Below are 22,787 nucleotides of genomic sequence, written 5' to 3' on the forward strand. Positions count from 1 at the left end.
CGAGACCACTAGGCGTTCTGCCGGCAGTCAGAACCGCGGCAGAAAGGGCGCGAGCGGGGAACTGCGGGAACGCAGCTGCCGGGGAAGCTGGAGGGGGCGGACCCGGCCGGCGAGCGCAGGCGCTCCCTGGCTCACGCGCGCACCCCGGCCCCACCACCCACCCTTACGCCGCGGCCCGCCCTCCGGGGCGGGTAAGAGAGCGCGCGAGCAGCGGTCGTCAGGACCCGCCCCTTCGCCTCCGCGAGCTGGCGGGCGGGCTGGCAGCGCCGGGAGGCGGGGCCGCGGCAGCCGGCTGGGTGCGACTGGGCGGCCTCGGAGCTCGCAGACGCTCGGGGGAACATGGCGGCTGCGGAGCCGGCGGTCCTTGCGCTCCCCAACAGCGGCGCCGGGGGCGCGGGGGCGCCGTCGGGCACAGTCCCGGTGCTCTTCTGTTTCTCAGTCTTCGCGCGACCCTCGTCGGTGCCACACGGGGCGGGCTACGAGCTGCTCATCCAGAAGTTCCTCAGCCTGTACGGCGACCAGATCGACATGCACCGCAAATTCGTGGTGCAGCTGTTCGCCGAGGAGTGGGGCCAGTACGTGGACTTGCCCAAGGGCTTCGCGGTGAGCGAGCGCTGCAAGGTGCGCCTCGTGCCGCTGCAGATCCAGGTGGGTCCTGCGGGAGGCCGCGCGCTTCCCTGTTCCCGAGTCGTCCCCGTCCCCGTCCCTGTCTCCGCCTTCGCCGCGCTCCTCAGGTGCCCCGAGCCGCCCGGGACCCGGGCCCTGCGCGAGTGGCTGAGTCCGAAGGGCTGCGCGTCTTTCGCAAGTTCCGGGGCCGGCTGGGGAATGCCCCTGTCCAAAGGTGATGGTCACCAGCTGTCCCCGGCGGGGGCGTGGGCCTCGTAGCTGGTTTCAGCGCCCGCGAACGCCCACACGTGTGTGGTCCTCGGTCGCCCGCATCCGCTTTTTATGCCAGGATCAGGTCCCAGCCTCCTGCGTAACCAAAGGGCTGTGCTGTAGTAGCTGTTTTTATTTTGGGGTGATGGGTGATGCAGAATGGGGGGAAATGAGATTGTGGGGAGTATTGGTCTTAGGGTTTGTTCCTAGAGTTGTGTTAACCACTTGCGGAAACGCAAACTTTGAGAGTCAAACCCATTCCCCCCCGCCTTCCCAGGCTCTCAGGTCCTTGGGCTTAAGAGTTCCCTAACCTTAAGCAAATAACCATTTGCTTAGCCTCCTCTTAGTAAAGTGTCTACTGACTTGATTACGTTTTGTCGTCTGCATTGAAAAAGTCATTTGACTCCATGATTGTAATTCCTTCTTAAATACAAATACCCAACTTAAGCTAGACCTTGAGTTCCTGGGCCTGCTGGCTGGGAAAGTTGTTCTACCTGAGGACTACTTAACAGCATTTATTTTAAGCTGTGCTCTCATGCTAGGCGGGTTAATCTTCCGCCCTCTTTAGGATCAGATTGTTCACTGGCGAATTTATATTTTGGAAAGGAAAGAATATAAGGTATAATTTAGGTAGTACACTGTCGATATCATTTCTTTAGCTGAGAAACTGATAAGTCATTTTTTCAGAAGACCAAACTGAAATGTGGGATTCGGGGATAAAAGGTATTTTAATATTTAAGTGTCATTTTCTTTCTTTTTTGTTTTTAGTTTTTATGGGCACATAATAGTTGTACATATTTATAGGAGACGTGATACTTTGATTCAAGCATACAGTGTAGTGATCAAATCAGGGTAACTGGAATATCCATTACCTGAAACATTTATGATTTATTTCTTTGTTCCAAATTCACTTTTGTAGTCATTTTGAAATATACAGTAAATTATTGTTAACTATAGTCACCCTATTGTGCTACTGAACACTAGAGCTTATTCCTATTTGTGTTTTTTGTACCCATTAACAGTGCCATTTTCTAAGGATTATTCCCTAGTTTTTTTCCGCTGTAGTTGGCAGCTGAATTGATGATGTTTCCTGTCACCCCAACACCTGTGCCAGAAGTGTCCAAAGCAGGTACTTTAGCTTCGATAAAGTTCCTGCATTCAGAGGACAAAGTCAGAGACTGCACTCTCTACCAGTGGAGAACCTGGAACTGGATACAGTGATCTGATACCCCAGAATCCTACCTGCTGCTCAGATAGGGAATTGCAGTTCTTAGGTGCTTAAGACTCCTCATTTTTATGTCTTCAAGCGTTTTCGTGTCTGACACCTCTCTGCAGCCTTCCTTGTCAGTCCTTTTACGTTACTGCTGCCAGAATACTCAGATGTTGGATGCACCTTTGAGAAGTCCATTTATAAAGGCTAGAATCCAAATACTAACTGCGGAGGTCTGGGACTAAGGATGCAGACTTCTTTATGAAGCATTTCCTGTTACGGCTTGGAGGGAGGCTGGGCTCCTATCTAAGATAATGCTATTCTAAACTAGGCCCCAGCTCTGTAAGAGTCCCCCGCTTCCAAGGTAGGATTTTTATATTTGAAAATTTCAGGGCCTTGGTCTGGCAACTCTTAAAAACATTCTAGAAATTAATGAAATGTATGTACCTGAAAACGCTTGTACATTCTCAAAAGGCGTTATATAATTCTGGTCACCTGTGGCTTTTGCAGTGTTTTGCTTGGTATAGGAGATTATGTATAGTTCACTTTTTTTTTGTGAGGTTTAAAATAACAATAGCATTACTCTACTCCATTTTCAGAAGAAATTTTTCCACCAGCTAGTCTAATAATTCTTAAGCATTATATTTTTGCATTTATATAGCTTTATATTTTAATTCTTTGAAAATATTTTCTCTTCTATATTATCTCATTTTAGTAGTTATACTTTGACTTCTTCAGCCTGATGCCTCTCCTAGCTTAGAGGTAGATAAAGGAAAGGGATAGATACATAAATATGCAAACACTGTATACCGTATATACCTTCTGATACCGATTTATGTCTGTATGAGAAGAGAGAGATATATATACACACATACATATATATGCATATGTGTGTATAATCTCAGAAAGTCATGATATTTCTCATGACTACTGTACTATATTCTTTGGAACCTAACAGCATAATCCTAGAGACTTGGATGTTTTACGGCTGTAAGAGACCATACAGTTCATTCCACAACATGTGAATGGCAGCTTTAAATGCCTGGCACAGTGAAAGCAAACTTGGATTCAATTCTTGTTCCTTACCTAATAAATGAACTTTCACTTTGAGGAAGTGCAGAAGAACATAGGGAGGTGGAGGTGAGTAACTTGCTGCAGGTTACGTGGCAAGTCTCCGCATATGCCTGGCTAGCTCCTCCACAAATGCGTGTGGAGGAGCTAGCCAGGCATATGCAGAGCGTCACTTACAGCCGAACACAGCGCTACTGATTGCATGTTTAATGAGAATTGAGCAGTCTGGAAAACAAGTCACAAACTTGAGCTCTTGTTTGTTCATTTGTCTTGATGCTGCTCCTTGTTCTTTGGAATAAATGCTTGTCACTTAGGAAGACTCAAGGTGGCCTATCAGTGAGTCCATGTTACTGGGGATGGTAGGCCCCTTCTTGGAGGTAGGGACAAAGAGCACAAGTTTGGCCACATGTAGTTCATTGCGTAAATAGTGATTTATTATTTCTCCACACTTGGGCCCTGGAGCCTCTGTGGCCCTGGCTCACGTACTGTTAGTCTAGAATGTATTCTTCATTTGCGCCGTGGTATGAGTTGCCTTCATGCTTGTTCTGACAGCTGTGGCTGATGACCTTGTGAAACACAGTGGTTGCCTTTGCCACACTGCACCCGTGCTTGTTAGTGGTTCTATGAGAACTGATCTTTAAGACCCCCCATTGCCAGTATTAGGCTGTGGTAAGTTTTTGGTGACTTCTTTTCTTAAATATTCTGTCAAAGTAACAATATCTGCTGACAGCTCAGGTAGATGAAGGCATAGCTCATGTTTCATGCTTGGTTTGTATGTCTGCAGCTTTGCCAAATGCTTGAGATCTGATGAATTTTGAGACACGGGAAAGAATATAAATGAGAGGATTATGTAGTGGGGATTTACGTCATTTTTATGACTTAAAAGTTTTAATTTTTCAAAAGGTATTTTCTAAGTTTTAGGTAAAGGAAACATTAACTATGGGAATTTACATAAATGTGGTATCATGCTACCACCAGTGCATTTTCCAGCCTGTGGCCAGGAAAGACAGAGCCTACGGAGAAGAGAGGAGGAAATGGACAGTGTAAGAAGGATGCCAGTGAGGGGATTTTACTTCTGTACATAGCAGGGAAGGCTTTGGCAGCTTTCTGTGGCCAGAAGATAAGGGCGTTCCAGGGAAGGTTATTTTGACCTTTTCCCAAGATGGTTAACTGGCAGGGCATTTTGCTCCAGCTTTCATTTTCTTGGAAGTTTATTACTATTATTATTATTTTAAACAGGGGCATGAACATTTTATAGCTAGAAGAGACTGACAGGTTCATGGTGGGAAGGGAGGGAAGGCAGGAGGAAAGGAACCTTGTTCGCCTTTGGCTTGATAGTTTGAATGTAGTGGTTTTTGATTACAAAACCTTTGCCTCAGGAGTGTGGCAGGAAGAGGGGGTAGATGAGCTAATGCTCAGAGAGGAGACAGCTGGATCCTGAGGTGGTTGTATTGTCTCTACCCCATTGGTTTGATGTGTGTCACTTTAAAAAAATTAACATTCCAGAATAATACCTAAAGCATTGTATCCTTTTTTGCTCCTTCTGAATACATTAGAGCTACCTATAAATAAACTGTGTTTGAGAGTAGGAGCTATGATCTGAATTTTGAATTTTTTTTCTTGCATTTAGCTAACCAAGGGAATCCTAATGTAGATTCAAATGTCATTGTGGTCCTGGGCTTGTCTAGCTTCACCTTCACCCTAGTCTGAGGCACAGTCTTAAGAAATCCTTCAGTCCTCACCCCTGGGGTGGGTGGAGACAGCTGGCGTCCCTTGGGGATTTAGAAAACTCATACCTTAACTGATAAGCTAGGGTTGTAACCTTATGCCAGTGACATCAATGTTCACAATAGGTGAATATGTTGTAAAAATAAGAGCCAATAAGTATTATTTCACAGCCTAAATTAAAAAGTCCCTGATCTGTTTTTCCAGGAACAATCTTGTCTTAGTGATTTGGTAAGGTCTTGGTAGCATCTGGAAATCTACTTTATAAATTACTTTATGATTCACTTTCCTTATTCTGCATATTATGTTAACATAACAAGTTATGCAATGTTAGCATTCCTATAAATATATTTATAGGTTTCTAAAGGGATCTTAATTGTAAATATTTATCCTCATTAGAGGGTAAGTTTTTTAACATATGCTAAGTTTTAGAGTGTAGTGTTTAATATATGAGGGACATCAGAATAGCCTAATACATTTATTGATTGATTATATGAAGCCCATTTAATTCTTGAAATACCCCTATGATGTAGATACTATTTTTCTTGCTGTGTTACAGATAAGGAAATTGCATGTGGAGATATTTACCTAAGTTCATGTAATCGAAATTAGTGAAATTGAGATTTGCACTCGGATTCTAATGCCTACTGAGGCTTGTGCTATAAAGGGGATCTTTGTAACCTGGGGGAGTCACATCACAGACCTCTGTTGTAAGTGAGTTGACATTGGAGCCAGGCCTTACTATAGCTGTGGTCATCGGATTTCCTCAGAAACACTTGGGAGTGAAATAACGATGCCCCAGGTCCCCTTCCAGACTTTCTCCCAAACAGATCATGCCTATTTTGTGACTCTAATTGACTACCAAATTTTTTAAACATCGCATTTACAGTTTCAAATTTTAATTATTCCAAATCCCTATAGTAATTTGCTATGGGGCTGGGTGATGTGAAAAGTCTCTTGAGTATGAAATCTAAGGTCAAATCCCAGCTATGACAATTCTTAAGAAAGTAGACAAAATATTTATACTTGAATCTGATCTCTTAAACTCTTGCTTGAGGAAGCCATTGGCTATGATCAACTTTTTATATTTAAATATATATGTATTTGTATATGTATCATGTGCAAATGTGTGTGTAGGACTATGTGTAGGCATATAGATATACAAAGGTGTGTAGATACATATACTTATATGTGATTTGTTTATATTCCTTAAATATGCATAGATCTGTAATTGCTATGCTTTTACTCCTGGTGACATTTGGTCCAGTCCACTTTTAATTTGCTGAGGCAGGACTGGCTGTCTTACAGTTGCAACATGTAAATGTTTGGCTACTGGCGGTATTTTTTAATTACCTTAAAGATTTTGGTTTAAGAGAACTTCATGAGTCAAAGTAAGAAATTTCCGAAATTTAGAGAGTTGTATGATTTTAACAGCCTGTTGGAATTCATGTGGATTTGGGGTGAGGATTTGGGAGGATTGGTTGGACATGATTAAAGTTTTTCAGTATGTTTTTGGTAGCCACAAAAGTTCCTTTCTGTTTGTAAGGTATAGACATTATTCCCCCAAATATCATAGCATAGGGAGGCCATTAAAAAAAAAACTTTTTATTTTAGAATAGCTTTAGATTTACAATAAAGTTGTAAAGATAGTACAGAGAGTTCCTATATTCCTGTACCAGATTCCCTGTTGTTTTTGTTTGTTTGTTTGTTTGTTTGTTTGTGAGACAGGGCCTTGCTCTGTTGCCCAGGCTGGACTGCAGCCTCGACCTCCTGTTCTCAGAGGATCGTCCCACCTCAGCCTCCTGAGGAGCTGGGCCACCAAGCTCAGCTAATCAAAAAAAAAAAAAAAAAAAAAAAAAAAAAAAAAAAATATATATATATATATATATATATGGTTGGGTTGGGTGTAGTGGTTCACACCTGTAATCCCAGCACTTTGGGAGGCCAAGGCAGGCAGATCACTTGAGCCCAGGAATTCAAGACCAGCCTGGGCAACATGGTGAAACCCCATCTCTATTAGCAGTACCAAAATTAGCCGGGTGCAGTGGTGCACGCCTGTAATCCTGGCTACTTGGGAGGCTGAGGCACAAGAATTGCTTGAACCAGAAGGTGGAGGTTGCAATGAGTCGAGATCACGCCACTGCACTCCAGCCTGGGCGACAGAGTGAGACTCTGTCTCAAAAAAATATGTTTTGTAGAGACAAGGTCTCACTATGTTGCCTAGGCTGCTCTTGCAATCCTGGGCTTAAGTGATCCTCCCACCTTGGCCTCCGAAGTGCTGGGATTACCAGCATGAGCCACCATGCCCAGCTGGATTCCCTAACATTAACATTTGATATTCCTTGTACATTTGTCACAACCAAAGAACCAACATTGGTACGTTACTATTAACTAAACCACACTTTACTCATATTTCACTAGCTTTTCCCTAATGTCCTTTTTCTGTTCCAAAATCCAAACTAGGATACCAATTACATTTTGTTGTCTTGTCTCCTTTGGCTCCTCTAGTCTGTAGCAGTTTCTCAACTTTGTTTTTGATGACCTTGACAGTTTTGAGGAGCACTGGTCAGATATTTTGGTAGAATGTCCCTCAATTTTGATTCATTTGATGTTTTTCTCATTGTTGGACCGGGGTTGTGAAATTTCAAGAGGAAGGTCACGAGGGTCATTCTCATTACATCATATCAAGGGTACATGTTATTAACATGATGTCATTAATGACATTAATCTTGATCACCTGGCTGAGACACAGTCGTCAGGTCTCTCCATTGTAAAGTTACTCTTCCCCCTCTATACTCTCCTCATAAGAAGCAAAGTACTAAGTGCAGCCACATTCAAGAGGATGTTGGGAGTTAAACACCTTACATAGATACTCTCCACATCATATTCAAGAGCATGTGGAGAATGTCTATGAAAGGTAGGGTATTTTTTATTCAGTAAATTGTAACCTGTACTCTGCTTTAAAAACATGCCTTGCCACTGTATTCTCTATGGTTTCTTTGTTTACTGAGTTTGTGGATGGTAAGTTCCTATACTAGAGAGATTTCCCAGGGCAGTGAGGATTTTAGGGCTGTATTTTTGACCTCCTCAATGTGTGTCTAATATGACACATCTGATGCAGTCCCCTGTCCAGAACCCATAGCTAAAATGAAGGGCAGGAAACACCAGCTAGCAAGAACTGGAGACCACAACTCTGGATATTAGGATTCCTGGGTAGGTAAGGATTTATTCTTTTAAACACCTCAACTTAAAAATATCTTGACCATTTTATAATGTAGTCCTTCTGAAATATATAATTTAACAGTTTTCTTAATGAGTGTGCTGGAATGATGTTTTCCTAATTTATAAGTTAGAACAGCTTTTTACTCTTCCACTGGAGGTCTAGACTGTAGCATTATTTGAGTTTTGATCTGTTTTTATTGTATTTTGAATCTTTTCTCTGTCAGCCATCATTTCTTGCTGCTATCAGTTTGCCTGCCTCCAGCAGTTTCCTTTCTGATTTGCTGTTTATAGCCTTCTGTTAATTTAGAATCCAGACAATGAAACTTGTTAGGAATGTATACAGAGGTAGTCAATACAGTATAAAATAGGATCTGAGAGCTGGAATTCTAAGCAAGTGTAAGCTCTAAGCATGTTAGTGAATGGCCTCCACCACATTTACGCAACTGCCCAGGAATTTTATTTTTCAAATTTTTTTTTGTTTTTGCTGGTTCTCACCTGTTGTGAAACGGTGAGACTGGCTTAGTTGCATTATGGTTATTTCAGTAGGCCTGCTGCAGGCAAACTGCTTTATGTAGTGTGCCCTAAACACATTGTGGATGCCTAGGAGTCCATGATTCAAATTTATAAAAATGTAGATATTGAGCCTTTTGAGTCAATATTTGATGTTTACAGAGAATTTAGTGATTGGTTTTTAAAATAGTATCCTAAATGCACAAAAATTAGCCTTCCCAGCAATGCATTTATATTTGTATATAAGATCCTAGTCACTGCTTTTGAAAATGACCAAAGCGGAGGCATAATACTTGCATTTAAAATTAAGCAAAGAAACAGCCAAAGCTAGAACATATAATATGCTTGAGAATTTATTTTAATCATGCTTTATTGGAAAAGTAGGAAAACCCTATACATAGAGTAAGAATTACAGATGGCTCTCACATTCTAACATGAATTTGGTATTGGATTGTGCATAGCTAGTTAATACACATCTATAGAGTCAGTACCAGAGGGAGATTAAAGTGCCAGGGTACTTCAGACCAGGACATAGATAAAACAAAGTGCAAACCAATTAGAACAGTTATATCATTAAGGATTAAAGATTTCTTAATGGTTAATTTAATTCATGTAGTAATTGTTTCCAGAGAGTCAACCCCTGCAGAGATACTAAGGAGAGTCTAAGGCTGTGCTGGTGGTGAAGCCACACCATGTAATCCAGACAGAGACTCCTTTAGAATATTATTAATAATAGTTATCTGTAGGTGGTTTTAGGGGAAGCAAAGTAGGATAATTAGAGGGATGATTTAAGGGAGCGGCTAGTAAGGGTATTGATAATGGTTCATTCAGGACCAGAACACGTCCTTTACAGAACTTCCTGCAATTTGCAAAAGAAAGAAAAGCACCTCAGACTTTTAAGAATCCAGTGAGAGTAAATTCTCATATTTAATGGTGATTTTTGCTTTTTGGTGGATCCATATTGGGCCCAAATTGTTATAGACCAACTACAGCAGCTAATATGAGGTTTGGTAATCTAATATCCACTTTTCATCTTAATTCATTGACTTTCCTTATTGTGATAACTATAGTTTAAGAATGGAGATGTCAAATATAGGTCTCTTCCTTGTGAAGTAAACGACAGTTCATTTAACAGCAGTGGTGTGCTTGGTATCATTTCGTTGCATTTTGTTTGAACTCTAAAAATTATTCTTGAGAATAGCATTTTCATATTTCTATCTTGATGATAGAAGTAATTCTGGATTTGCTTCTGTCTGTTTTTTGTTTTTAGTTTTTATGTTCCTGCTACAGATATTTTAAGTTTTACTTTTTATACTTACAAGCAGCAACATCAGATTTTTTTCTATTGTAACACTTTTTCTGATTATAAAGAAATTTCTTTAAATAACATTCAGGAAATGTGTTTAAATAACACTTGGAAAATATAGGAATGGTATAAAAAAAGAAATTACCAACACCCCAATTATATAACCACTTGTTAATATTGTAATGTACTACTGCTTTTATTCATATTTTTACATTATTGAAATACTATTGAACTGCACTTTTTAAAAATTAACATTATGAGTATTTTTCCTTGGATGGTATGAATTCTTTGAAGACATATACATATGTTTTTTAATTGGCTAAAAAATGTTTTGTCATGTGAATGTGTTAAAATGTGTTATATCATATCTGTATTGTTGGCTGGTTCATTTCTAATTTCCGCTATTAAAAGCAATTCAGAGAACATCTTTTTGAGTTTTTTTTTTTTCCTGTAATTCAGATACTTTTTTTGGATAATAGCTGTAGAAATTGACTTACTGGCTCAAACAATAGGACCATTTTTCTTCCTTTATTGACCTCCACTGAAAATAAATGTCATTGTACAACAAGTGCTAAATCATTCTTTTTCTTTTTTCCTCAGCTCACTACCCTGGGAAATCTTACACCTTCAAGCACTGTGTTTTTCTGCTGTGATATGCAGGAAAGGTTCAGACCAGCCATCAAGTATTTTGGGGATATTATTAGCGTGGGACAGAGATTGGTATGCTTGTTTACTTATTTGGTCATATTTGCTGAATCATCATATACACTCATATATACACATATATGTATATAGCTAATTGTTTTTGTGTTTGGTTATTTTTTTTTTCAGTTGCAAGGGGCCCGGATTTTAGGAATTCCTGTTATTGTAACAGAACAGTACCCTAAAGGTCTTGGGAGCACGGTTCAAGAAATTGATTTAACAGGTGTAAAACTGGTACTTCCAAAGACCAAGTTTTCAATGGTATTACCAGAAGTAGAAGCGGCATTAGCAGAGATTCCCGGAGTCAGGAGTGTTGTATTATTTGGAGTAGAAGTAAGTACCTGTTACTATCGTTTAGGCACAATATTATTTATAGAAAACTCAATATTTGTGGAATGTAATTTCATATATGGTATGCCAGGTAGGCAGTAATAATGAGAAAAGATAGCCACCATGTATTATGTTCACTATTTGCATGGCACTGATCTGAACATTTTATAGCTGTTTATTTATTAAGTCCCTTAAGCCACGTAAGAGCTAAATACTCAGTAGTCTCCCCATATTAAAGAGCATACTAAAATACTGAGATGTTGTGTAACTGACTTGAATGTATGTACGCTGATTGATTCTTGGTCCTGTATTTTTAACTACTACTTTTGGAATACATTTTCACCAAAGGCATTATTTTAATGTATGTGTTGTAGGATTTCAGTTAGGTCATATTTTTGTGCTAGAAGAACCTTGGAGGTCATGTAGTTCATTGTCCTTCAAATCATGTATGTATCTTTTTACAGGGGAAAAATACTAATGGATTCCTATTGCTGATTTCAATTGATGTATTCCTAGCTTTTAAACAACTATTAAACTAAAATTTTAAAAATTAAGAAAAAAACACTAAAACAATGAAATCAAAATATTAATTTAATGTGATTATGACAATTTGAAGGTAACTTTTATAGTAGTAGGTTTTAACAGTAGAAAGATATTTCCTCAGGCTTAGATGTATATTCAATATTTCTGTATTTTGGCACAGTAAAGAAGAAGCCTGTTTTGTATAAATATGTCGTACCAAGTGCTGTTGCTGGCTTTGCACCTTTTTTGCTTGTTCATCATCATTAGACCTTATGCTCAATCACAATTATCTTTGAGTAGTCCTTCAATGCTAATTTTAATGAGGTGTCATTTGATAATTCTCCAAAACGCTCTTGTCATGTGAAGATAAAGTTGACGTGGCATCATTGAAATGTACTTTCATTGGTTGTAATACATGATTCAGTCATTGTTGCAGCCTGTTTTCACTCTATAGTATCTGTTAATGAATTGACACAAGTTAGTACTTACAAAGATGGAATCTGTATAATACATTTGCGGATGATATGAACTGGGTATTTTTTTCCCGTGTCATAAGTTATTTTTAACTTGGCCTACCTTTACTACAGAGTGCCTCATAATGACTCAGTTTTCCCACTAAGTTCTCAGTCTGCAAGACTGCAGACTCATTCTTCATGTTGGACACTTAGGGTGAATGAAGAAAAAAACTCAAAGTCGCACCAAAACTGAGTGCTAGTAAATCAGCTATGTGAAGGTCATCCAGATCACATGGAGCAAAATCTTTAACAAATTCTTGTAAAACTCTAAGAATATGTTTAAGGTTCTTAGTATCAGAAACATTGGCCTAATTCAGTTCCTGATTTTACAAATGAATAAACCAAAGCCAGAGATACTGTTTTATGCTCCAGATTATCTAGCTAATTAGAAGCAAAACTAGATGTAGAACAAGGTCCTTAGATGATCTGTAGTGCTCTGTCTGCTTTATCATGTTGTTGTACATTTGTAAACTACTTTTAGTTTATTATGTTATTACATATGATTCTTGTACTTTCCTACTAGACTCATGTGTGCATCCAACAAACTGCCCTGGAGCTAGTTGGCCGAGGAGTCGAGGTTCACATTGTTGCTGATGCCACCTCATCAAGAAGCATGATGGACAGGATGTTTGCCCTCGAGGTAATTGTCCTGCTTGGGAATAGATCATTTGTCAAGTTTTCCAAATAAATTAGAAGAATACTGGATATTTAACAGTAATGAAAGGTTTACCTCCTAAATTTGAGTTGGTCTGGCAATATCAGACTGATTGATTTCAACTGTGCACTGACTGACCCTTAAGGCTTCACCACCATATCCTATTTTATGTCTCATTTCCTCCTTAGATCAAGGTTTCTAGCGTTGCCACAAACTCCTTTACATCTTTCGTCATACGTTTGCCCTAGTTTTATACGTGAACTAGGAGATATTCCAAGAAGCCTAACCTAAACTGTTTAGAGGTTTGCAAATTAAAAATAGCTCAGTTGGGTTTAACTCATTTAGCCAAAAGCTAGAGCAGAGCAGGCCTAACCCAGTTTAATATGTAGTGGACCTTCTGTATCCGCAGGTTCTATGTCTGTGGATTCAACCAACCACAGATAGAAAATATCAGAAATAAAAAGCAATAAAAAATAACATCACAACAATAAAAATAAAAATAGAATGATAGGGCAGAATAACATCTATTTACATAGCATTTACATTGTATTGGGTATTATAAGTAATATAGAGATGATTTAATGTATATAGGATATGCATAGATTATATACAAATACTATGCTGTTTTATATCAGGGACTTGAGCATCCATGGATTTTGGTATGGGGTGGGGTGGCATCCAGGAACCAGAGATGACTATTAGATTTCCTCAGACTTGAATTTCTGGGACTAAGTGGTGTGTCATTGACTGTGGACACCACTCACATCCAGTGTTTCATGGTACTCTTGGCATTAGAGTGTCACCATGTCCCATGGAATCAGGGAGTCTGTAATTCTCTGTCAACATTGCCCAACAGTAGGATGTCAAGCATTTTCTTTTCCAAGACTGTTAAAAAGCAAACTACCACATAATCTTGGGAAATATTCACTCTGTATTGTCGTTTGATCTCTCTCTCATATTTAGTTCTAATTTTGTAATAATTTTAGAGCAATGTGCATGTGAATTTAATTGCTGAGTTCTTTAACTGTTTATTGAGAATGGGAAATACATGGGTTTGTTTTGTTGAGACCCTCCAGTGTTCTATGCACAGTCTGGCCTGTGAACTGCCTTGTCTGTAGTAGGAATGCTAACTCATCCCTTTAGCCTACTGTGTTCCCCAGGGTGGTAAGGTAGAGCAAATGAGAAAGGGGAGGGCCTTATCAGAGGAAAGAAGGGATGAGTACAGGGCCACAGGGTGGTGGGAAGCAGGCGGGTAGCTGGCCACAGCAGTTGTTTTAGGGTCCTTATTGGCTCTCCCTTCTCTGTTATTGCTGAAGCAGAATCCTATACTGAGATTACAAATAGAAATTATTTATTTTGTTTAGCTATTTTCAAGTCCATTAGGCTATTAGATTCTCTGGTAGTTAGGTACTAAGTATTGCTGCTGCTTCCAATCTCAACAAAGACCTTTAATCCATTTCTTTTTTTTTTTTTTTTTGAGAGATGGAGTCTTGCTTTGTCGCCCAGGCTGGAAGTGCAGTGGCACAATCTTGGCTCAACTGCAATCTCCACTTCCTGGGTTCAAGCAGTTCTCCCTGTCTCAGCCTCCCGAGTAGTTGGGATTACAGGTGCCCGCCACTGCACCCGGCTAATTTTTGTATTTTTAGTAGAGATGGGGTTTTGCCATGTTGGCCAGGCTGGTCTCGAACTCCTGACCTCAGGTGATTCACTTGCCTCGGCCTCCCAAGGTGCTGGGATTACAGGCGTGAACCACTGTGCCCGGTCAGACCTTTAATCTATTCTTTAGTCATGAGTTAATCAATTCCTACTTTTCGGGTTTTCCTGGTAACCTGAGTTTAAACACTTCATTGTCAGGTCCTCACCACCTCAGCCAGCAGCTCTTTCAGCCACTGTGGATAAACCTTTATTGTAATGCTGAGGTCCAGAACTTTGGAAATAAAAAACGAAAAACACAAAACAAACTTCCTTGCTTGTAAAAAAGGACTTTTTTCAAGGACTTTTCTCCTACATTCATATTTTCTTAGATATGTCTTTGTTATGGCAACTTAATGACAAAATTTTGATTGGCAATTCTGTCTTTGCACAAGACTCAGATTAAAAACAATTCCCATCTGAACCATTTTTTTTTTTAGAGGCAATCTGTAATCTCTCGGATTAGGAATCCACACAATGTGGGGATAATGTGGGTTTGAAGGCAGGTTCTGGTGTTTTGTAAATTTGTGTCTTTGAGCAAGTTGTGTAATCTCTATGCCTCAGATTTCTCATTGGTGAAATGGAAATGATAATAGCAACAAGATCATAGGATTTTTGTGAGAATGGAATGAGATAATATATTGATAGCAGTTAGGACAGTGCATGACATAGTAAATACTCAGATGTTAGCTGTTGCTTTTTTTGTTGTTACTGATTGTTGTCTTCACATGGTTAGTCACCAGAAATGTGTAAGTATATAACCTTACACATTAAGACCTTAAGACCTTAAGACCCAGAAGGGACTAGTTCTTGGAAGTTCTGAGGAGGGAGGGAAAGAATCTGTTGTCTGGGGTGGATTTGGAAGGGTCTGGAGCACCAACATTGCCTGGGGTTAAAGTGTTGAGGTTGAAAGGGAAAACCGATCATAGATAAGTCAGGTGGTGATTGATAGGGAAGACCTGCCGTATTGCAGATTTTTTTCCTTTTAGTCTTGATTTGATACGGAGGCGATTTACCTTGTTCCTAAATTTGAGGAGGGGGGCAATGTTAAGTGTTCTGGTTTGTTTCCATAAGTGTGAAAGTTAAAATACCATTGTGGTCCTCTCCCCTTCCTCTCTATTCCTGTAGAACATAACTACTGAAGATAATTCCCAAGACTAGCTATATTGCCTGTTAAGATTATTTTAAGATTCATAGTTTGCATTATTGAAACTTCACTGTACCAGGGTCTGTGGCATGTGCTTTATTCAAGAAATGTTTTCTGGGTATTTGTCATCTGAAAGACATTACTCCTTTCAATTAACAATTGTAGAGTGCATGAAGAATAAGAGAATAAAATCCTCTCTTGACCTTGATGTCCTTGTACTTCCGGGGAGTTTTAGTGTTGCTTGGAAATCTAATGGGTTTAGTCTTTTTCCCCCTCTCTGAGGCTTTCATGACTTAGTGCACATGCATTTTTTAGGTTTGTGGGTCAGAGCAATCCTTCTTTTCCTTTGGCCTAGTTGGATTAGTTTTGCAAGTGTAAGGGGAGAACTTCAGAAGTCTAATGCACATGTACCTGTGTGCATTAAATGGCTGGAGTTTTAACTGCCCCTTTTTAAGCCAGGAGAGAAAGTGGACTTGGGACCAGCATTGTCAGGATGGTGGGCAGGGACTTGCTAGGTATGTCTGGAAAGCTCCTGCTGTTCTTTCTCTGCTCAGGCACGTTCTTTGGTTGGGAAAGGGCAGGCACTGTGGGAATGGCTAAGAGCCAGATTGAAAACCATTGCATTTGCTAAGCTACACCTTTCCCTAACACAGGTTCCTGGCTAGATGATTTTAAAACCCAGTCAGTGTTGGCCACATTTCAATCTTGAAGCAAAGTGATAGTGTATGGGTGTCACTTTCCTAAAATGTATTTCTGTGATGTACACTTCCCACTCTGCCCCTGCTATGGCCACCTGAGTCTCAGCATCACTGAGGCTTGTTAGGCTTAGGTCAGTAGAGCACTAGGGAGGGCTGGACATTGTAGACAGGCTTCTTGCAGCGTCACCAGATTCCTTCCTTATACCTGGGAACAGATTTATCTTTCCTGTCTCACTAAGGAACTGGGGAGATTATCGAGAACTAACCTTTATTGGCACATTGGAGTATACACTGTAAAGCACTCTCACAGACATTGAAAGCCTGTGATTTAGTCCTTGATTCAGACTGAATCATTGCAAGTCCATTGATTCAACAGTGAGCAGTAAGGAAGGCAGGGCTGAGCAGGGCAGGCAGCTGGTGATGGGGAGAGCTGGACATGAATGACTTGACATTCAGTGTTTTCACACAACTGGACTGCAGCTTATCATATTTATTATCTGCCTTTCTGTCTGAAGCAAGCACACGGTCTTTTCATATTTTTTAATGGTTTTGATATGATTAATCAGCTGACTATAAAGCAAGGAGGAGGAAATTAGGGCTTCCAGAAGTCTTTAAAAAATCCTCAGAGATAACTCACCCCTGGTGTGTGTCTGAGCTTATGGCCTTACCCCAGGCCCCCAACCCCCCCATAAATAGCTGCTGTTTTTGTTTTGTTTTATTTTGTTTTTTTAAAAAATTGCTGCAAAGTTCTGGTTAGCTACTCTGCACCCTTTTCTGTACTGGTCATTAAGATCCAAGCTTGCTTTCTGACAAGTAGGTTATGGCTTATACTCCCTTATACTTCATTACGGATAAAAATAAAGAGTCTGCCAGTGGAAAGGTTCAGTCTGCTGATGTACAGCCATTGAAGGAAGACTGACTTACACTCTGCAAGGATATTTTGGCTATGCAAGGACTTCCTGGGTTTTTTCCTCTGACTTACCTAGGAATTGTTTCCAACCACTTCCTCTTTCATGCTTTTTACATGTATGCTTTTTGTGATAACAGTTTGTGTCTTTTTTTTCCCTGGGATTTCTGATAACACATAAATCCAGAGAATGAATCTGTGCTATAGAATTCTTCTGTTTTCCTCCTTTCCTCTCTCTACCCTTTACCCCCGACTTTCTGTTCTTTGCTCTCTTCCTTCCCTTCTTTCCCCTTTCCCTTCTCCTTTCTGTCTCTCTTTTCCTCCTTGAGCTTTCTGTCCTTAGTATTATGATTCCACTGGGGCAGTTTGGCAAGGATATTCTTTGACCTGTCAGTGAAACTTTACACAACCTTGAATTTTACACTCTTGTTTAGTAGTATTAAAATGTTTATGATGGCAGCAGTAGTGGTGGTTCTCTTATCATCCAGGGGGTCTCCTGACACAGAGAGAGCTCTTTTAGCACCAGTCATTTCTAGACGAGGGAACTCTTAATTATAGGAAGGACTCATATGCTATAGGTCAGATGTATGGGTGCAGTAAAAAGAAATTAAGAACCATCATTTTAATTCTTATAGTAGTTTTAATCCAATTAAACAATTTATATGAAATTTGATAGTAAATTACTAATGTAATGTTCTAGCAGCTACAATTATATCTGTAGTACAGCTAATGGAGGTTTAAAATATTACACTCCCCTCGATTTTTAAAACATGAAGAGCTACAAAATGCCAGGGGTGCCAGGCATAAGTATTAATATGCATCACGATCTCATGTATTATCAGTTAAACTACAGAGGGGGAAAAGTGGACAGAGGCACCTTTTAAAAAATCTCAGTAGCAGAAATAGAAATAAAAGTTTAATAAATTTAGAAGTCACAAGCAGCCCTCATTTGAGTCAATGAATGAGTAAGACATGAAGCACAAACCTGCCAGGAGTGTTCAGGAAATAGCAGCAACTAAATGTCCAGATGTTCAGTGATGGGCACGTAGTAACAACCATTCCTTTTCTCTCTCTCATCTCATGTTTTACAGTCATTTGCCTTGATGACTTTCCTGTTCTGGGCACATATATGTCATAACTTTGGCTACCTATTCCCTTTTACTCGTTCTACTCCATTGTACTAATATTAAGAATAATCATATTGACTTTGTGGTATGCCTGGTCTTGAAATCCATCCCCGTCACTGAACTTGATGGTATGGCTGGGAACCACGGTTTCAGTAGAGGACACTAATTATTGCATCCCAGCATAGTGTTACTCTTCTGAAATAGTGTTCATTCTCATGCTCATTTCTTGATTTGCCTTTATCTTTTTGTTCAAGCGTCTCGCTCGAACCGGGATCATAGTGACCACGAGTGAGGCTGTTCTGCTTCAGCTGGTAGCTGATAAGGACCATCCAAAATTCAAGGAAATTCAGAATCTAATTAAGGCGAGTGCTCCAGAGTCGGGTCTGCTTTCCAAAGTATAGGACATTTGAAGAACTGGTATGCTACTCACTGGTGAAGGACAGTCAGGTGAAGGATTGTAAGCCCACACAAGCTCTTCTTATCTCTACTAGAATTAAAATGTTAAGTCAAAAACGGCTCCTTTTTTGCGCCTCCTAGTGAAACTTAACCAGCTAGACCATTTGAGTACCAGCATTTAGTTACAAACGTCAAAGGCTTCCGGTGCTGCTTACCTTCCTTTTTTGTTAATGTGCTTTTATTTATTAAAAAAAATTACAATGAAGGTGCCTGTTTTGTCTCTACTGTGTACTCTGATCGTATCTTTCCAAAGTGCAGACTCTTGTGAAGTTTTCTTAAATTGTGCACTTTAAAGAAAATGACGTACCAACAATGATTTGGCTTTTATATTACTGTAAGATGTTATAATGTTAATGTGGATGTAGTGCTTTTACTTTACAGATTGATTGGAATAAGATTATCGTATGTGAATTTACCCACAGGACTCTGAATCATGTTACCCACTCCCCTCACAATGTTGTCCACTTACTGAGTGAGTTGTATTGATCTATCCGTACCAAATGATGTTGAATAATTACATATCTTTCTTGACTATACTGATTTCTTATTTTGGTCACTGTTACTAAATCTCTGTTAATATTCTCTCTTTTAACTGAAAAGGGATGGGATAGAAGGGTTTGCAATGCCATATTATTGGTGGAGGGCTGTTTTAACATCTTTGAAGTATGACTTGCTGAATATCTTTACCAACATCTTGAATATATATTCTAGTGTCCACAAGATTTAGCAAAAAGATAACGCTTGGGTGGAATATCATTTAAAAATGTTCATGTTCTGTTCTATATTTTCTTCACCTACTCTCCAAATATTGTAATGCAAAAAGTCTCAGTAATGATTTGGTAGTATTAATTTTGTGGTCATTGTTTCTCTTCGATAAATTTATTTTCGTTAAATACTTATTAGAGGGTTTTGAAATGTTTTTCAAATATGTGAAATGTGAAACTGCTGTCTTTTATATTAAAGTAATTAAAGAAAATGTATTGTGATTGAAATTATTTTGTCCTCCACAAGATGGCTCTATGAGTATTCTTCCAGGGATTCTAATATTTATTTAAGGTAATAAAATCTTGACATTTATAATCTTTCAACTCATGGGAGTTTTCAAAGAAGGAAAATCCTTTGTACGTAGGGGCAGATGGATTTTACTAAAGGGTGAAAGGCCTTCTTCATTAAGAGCAGATTTTTTTTATTTTTCCTATTGGCAGTGGTAACAAATAGCAACCTGGTGTGTTTAAATACTTTTTTCCAACCATTTGTGTGTCAAAAAAGAAGAATCAAAGATTTCTGCACCTTTAAAAAGTTTTTATTAAATTTAACCTAGTGCTTCTCAAACTTTAATATGAATGCAAATTATTTGAGGATCTTGTTAAAATGCTGATGCTGACTCAGTAGGTCTGTTGTGCAACCTGAGGTGACATTTCGCATTTCCAGGGTGACATTTCGCATTTCCAAAAACTGGGCATTTTCCACCAGTGCTGTTCAGAAAGGACCATACTTGAAATAGGGAGAATTTAACTCCAGACAACTGTTTTCCTCCACTGCACCCAAACCTTTCAGGGCTCAGTGAAATACCAGTACAGTGAAGCCTTTTCACAGGTGAAACTAATTCTGTGACGTCAGCTTCGTTTCCCCTGCCTTCCATAACAAACTATTATACCACAAACAGTGTCGTAAAACAACAGCACAAGTGTATTCTCGCAGTTCTGTAGGTTAGAATTCTGAAATGAGTCTTAGCGGGCTAAGATCAAGGTATCAGTAGGGCCGTGTTCTTTTCCGGAGGCTGTACGGAAGAAGCTGTTTCCTTGCTGCTCTGTGCTTCTAGCATTCACCCATGTTTTTTTTTGTTTTTTGTTTTTTTGGCTTTTTTGACCCCATTTCTACCTCTTCTAAGCCAACGAAGGTGTATCTGGTTTTTCTTATGTCACATCTGTCTGACTCACTCTTCTGTCTTTCTCATTCTGACTTAAGAGCTCATGTGATTTAAGGTCATCTGATCAGAACCTTATTCCATCTGCAACCTAAGTTTTCTTTTGCTGTGTAACAACATATTCACAGGTTCCAGGGTTTACAACATTAACATCTCTAGTGGCCACTCTGTATAACACAGACACCACCTTGTGATTTAGTATTTTATTTCATTTTGTCATTTGTCATATTTCCATCTTTTCTGCTATATTATAAGCTCTCTGGAAGCAGAGACCGTGAATTATATATAGTCATTCTGGAAACATTTTGAAAACCCACTAAGTTCTAAACATTGTGCTTTGTGCTTAGGATAAAAAGATGCCCCTAGGAAACTTATGCTATGGCACAAAATCAGATACAATTCTCACTAAATGTGAATTGAATTAAATTATATCAGAGGTCCACGAATGTCAATATAATACTAAAGTTCAGAATAACTGTGAATTCTGCCTTCTCTCTTTTTTTGTACATCATGCCAAGCGGGTCACTGACAAGGCTTTATTATTACAAGAAAACCAAATTGATTATAATACATTATGCCTTAAAATTGGAAGTATCTGTAACTTTGTAGGATAATGAAATTCTTTCAACTGATGTAAATAGAGAACTTGACTACATAAGCAAAAGAGTAGTCATTGTGTTGAATTGCAAGGGGATGGGAGCAGGAGCAAGAGGATTCACTTATTGAAATGCTAAAACATCTGTAGAAACTTACTCTAAAATTAAAAGTGATAACTTATTCCAATCAGGAAACAAAACACCCTGTTATATCCATTAAAGTAATACATTTCTCAACGTGGAATATATTCCCTCTCTAAAAGTTGATGTTTGTGTAAATATGACTTTAGAACTGGGTGGAACTATAAAGATCATGATCTCAAAGGTCCATTTCAGCTCCCAAATTCTAAAATGGTTTTATTTTACAGACACAGTTAGTGAGGCCCAGAAATAAATGACTTTTCCAAAGTTGCACAGCAGGATGAGAACTGAGGTTACTTAATTCCCTGTCCTGTTCTTTCTTACGTTAAGTGATAATGCTAAGGATTATCAAAGAGAGAGGAACAATAAATATATACAAAAGAGTATGCATTTTACAATTTCTGTAACAATAATTTTGATTGGCAAAGCTAATGGGATATACTCTTACTACTAATAACTTTCCCTGGCTGTAACCTTAAATCTAGTCTTATTTCTTCCTTGGTGATTTTCTCTAAAGCACATTTCCTAACTAATTTGGGGGAATGGCTAAAATATATGAAAATTAGTCATTTTCATTATTAATTTTGAATTAATTTTCCCACATCATTAAATTGATTAGTGCTTCCTTAGTCCTCTATAGAGCATTCTTTCACCATGTAAACTTTGATTTAAAATATTTTAAAAATCATTAAGCTACCATAATTTATCAATTACCTAGATATCATTGAACTGAGTTTTTTAAATATGTGGAGTTGGCTTTCAGAATTTTTATGTCATATTGCTTTCCTTTAAGTTGTTCCTAAGTTTTACTTACTGTACCTTAACAGTAGACCATCTTATCAAGAAAACTTATTTCTGGAAGACAGGCTCCTTGATATACGGTAAGAGAGTAGTTCTTAAATGTTCATGCACACACACACACACACACACACACACACACACCTGTGAGATGATGGATATGTTAATTAGCTTTGCTGTGGCAATTATTTTACAGTATATATCATATATCAAAACAGCACACACCCTAAATATTTGCAGTGTTTGTCAATTATTTCTCAGTAATGCTGGAAAAAAATTCAGCATTGCATTTATATACTTAAAGATTTTTCACTTACAGTATATAAATAACCTATTATTTCCTATTGGAGAGATTATAATCTTGATTTGCTTGCTGTAGGAAACAATTCTGAAATGGACCCTAAGAGTCCCACTTCTCTGGTATACACACACCTCCTCCCGATTATGCAATCAAATGCTAATCTAGGTACCTAGGTAACAGGTGTGGAGAGTTTTTGCTGAGGTAATTAAGGTCTCAAAGCAGTTTACCTTAAAATAGGGAGACTAGCTTGGTAGTCCTAAGCTAATCAGCTGAGCCTTTAAAAGGGACTGGGCTCTAGCTGGCAAAAGAGATTCTAAGAGTGAGAGGTCTCCGGCAGGAGAGAGATTCTCCCT

General features: G+C 39.0%; 1 protein-coding gene across 1 annotated transcript; it reads left to right on the forward strand.

Moving 5' to 3' along the window:
- Nucleotides 1-255: 255 nt before the first annotated feature.
- On the forward strand, nt 256-19,647 carry ISOC1 (isochorismatase domain containing 1). The gene is made up of 5 exons (XM_003826665.5): nt 256-648; nt 10,521-10,640; nt 10,752-10,955; nt 12,513-12,629; nt 18,470-19,647. The coding sequence occupies exons 1-5, from the start codon at nt 340-342 to the stop codon at nt 18,614-18,616; spliced, it is 897 nt and encodes a 298-aa protein (XP_003826713.2). The 5' UTR covers nt 256-339; the 3' UTR covers nt 18,617-19,647.
- The last annotated feature ends 3,140 nt before the right edge of the window (nt 19,648-22,787 follow it).

The sequence above is a fragment of the Pan paniscus genome, chromosome 4 (assembly GCF_029289425.2).
Source record: "Pan paniscus chromosome 4, NHGRI_mPanPan1-v2.0_pri, whole genome shotgun sequence".
NCBI classification, from domain to species: Eukaryota; Metazoa; Chordata; class Mammalia; order Primates; family Hominidae; genus Pan; species Pan paniscus.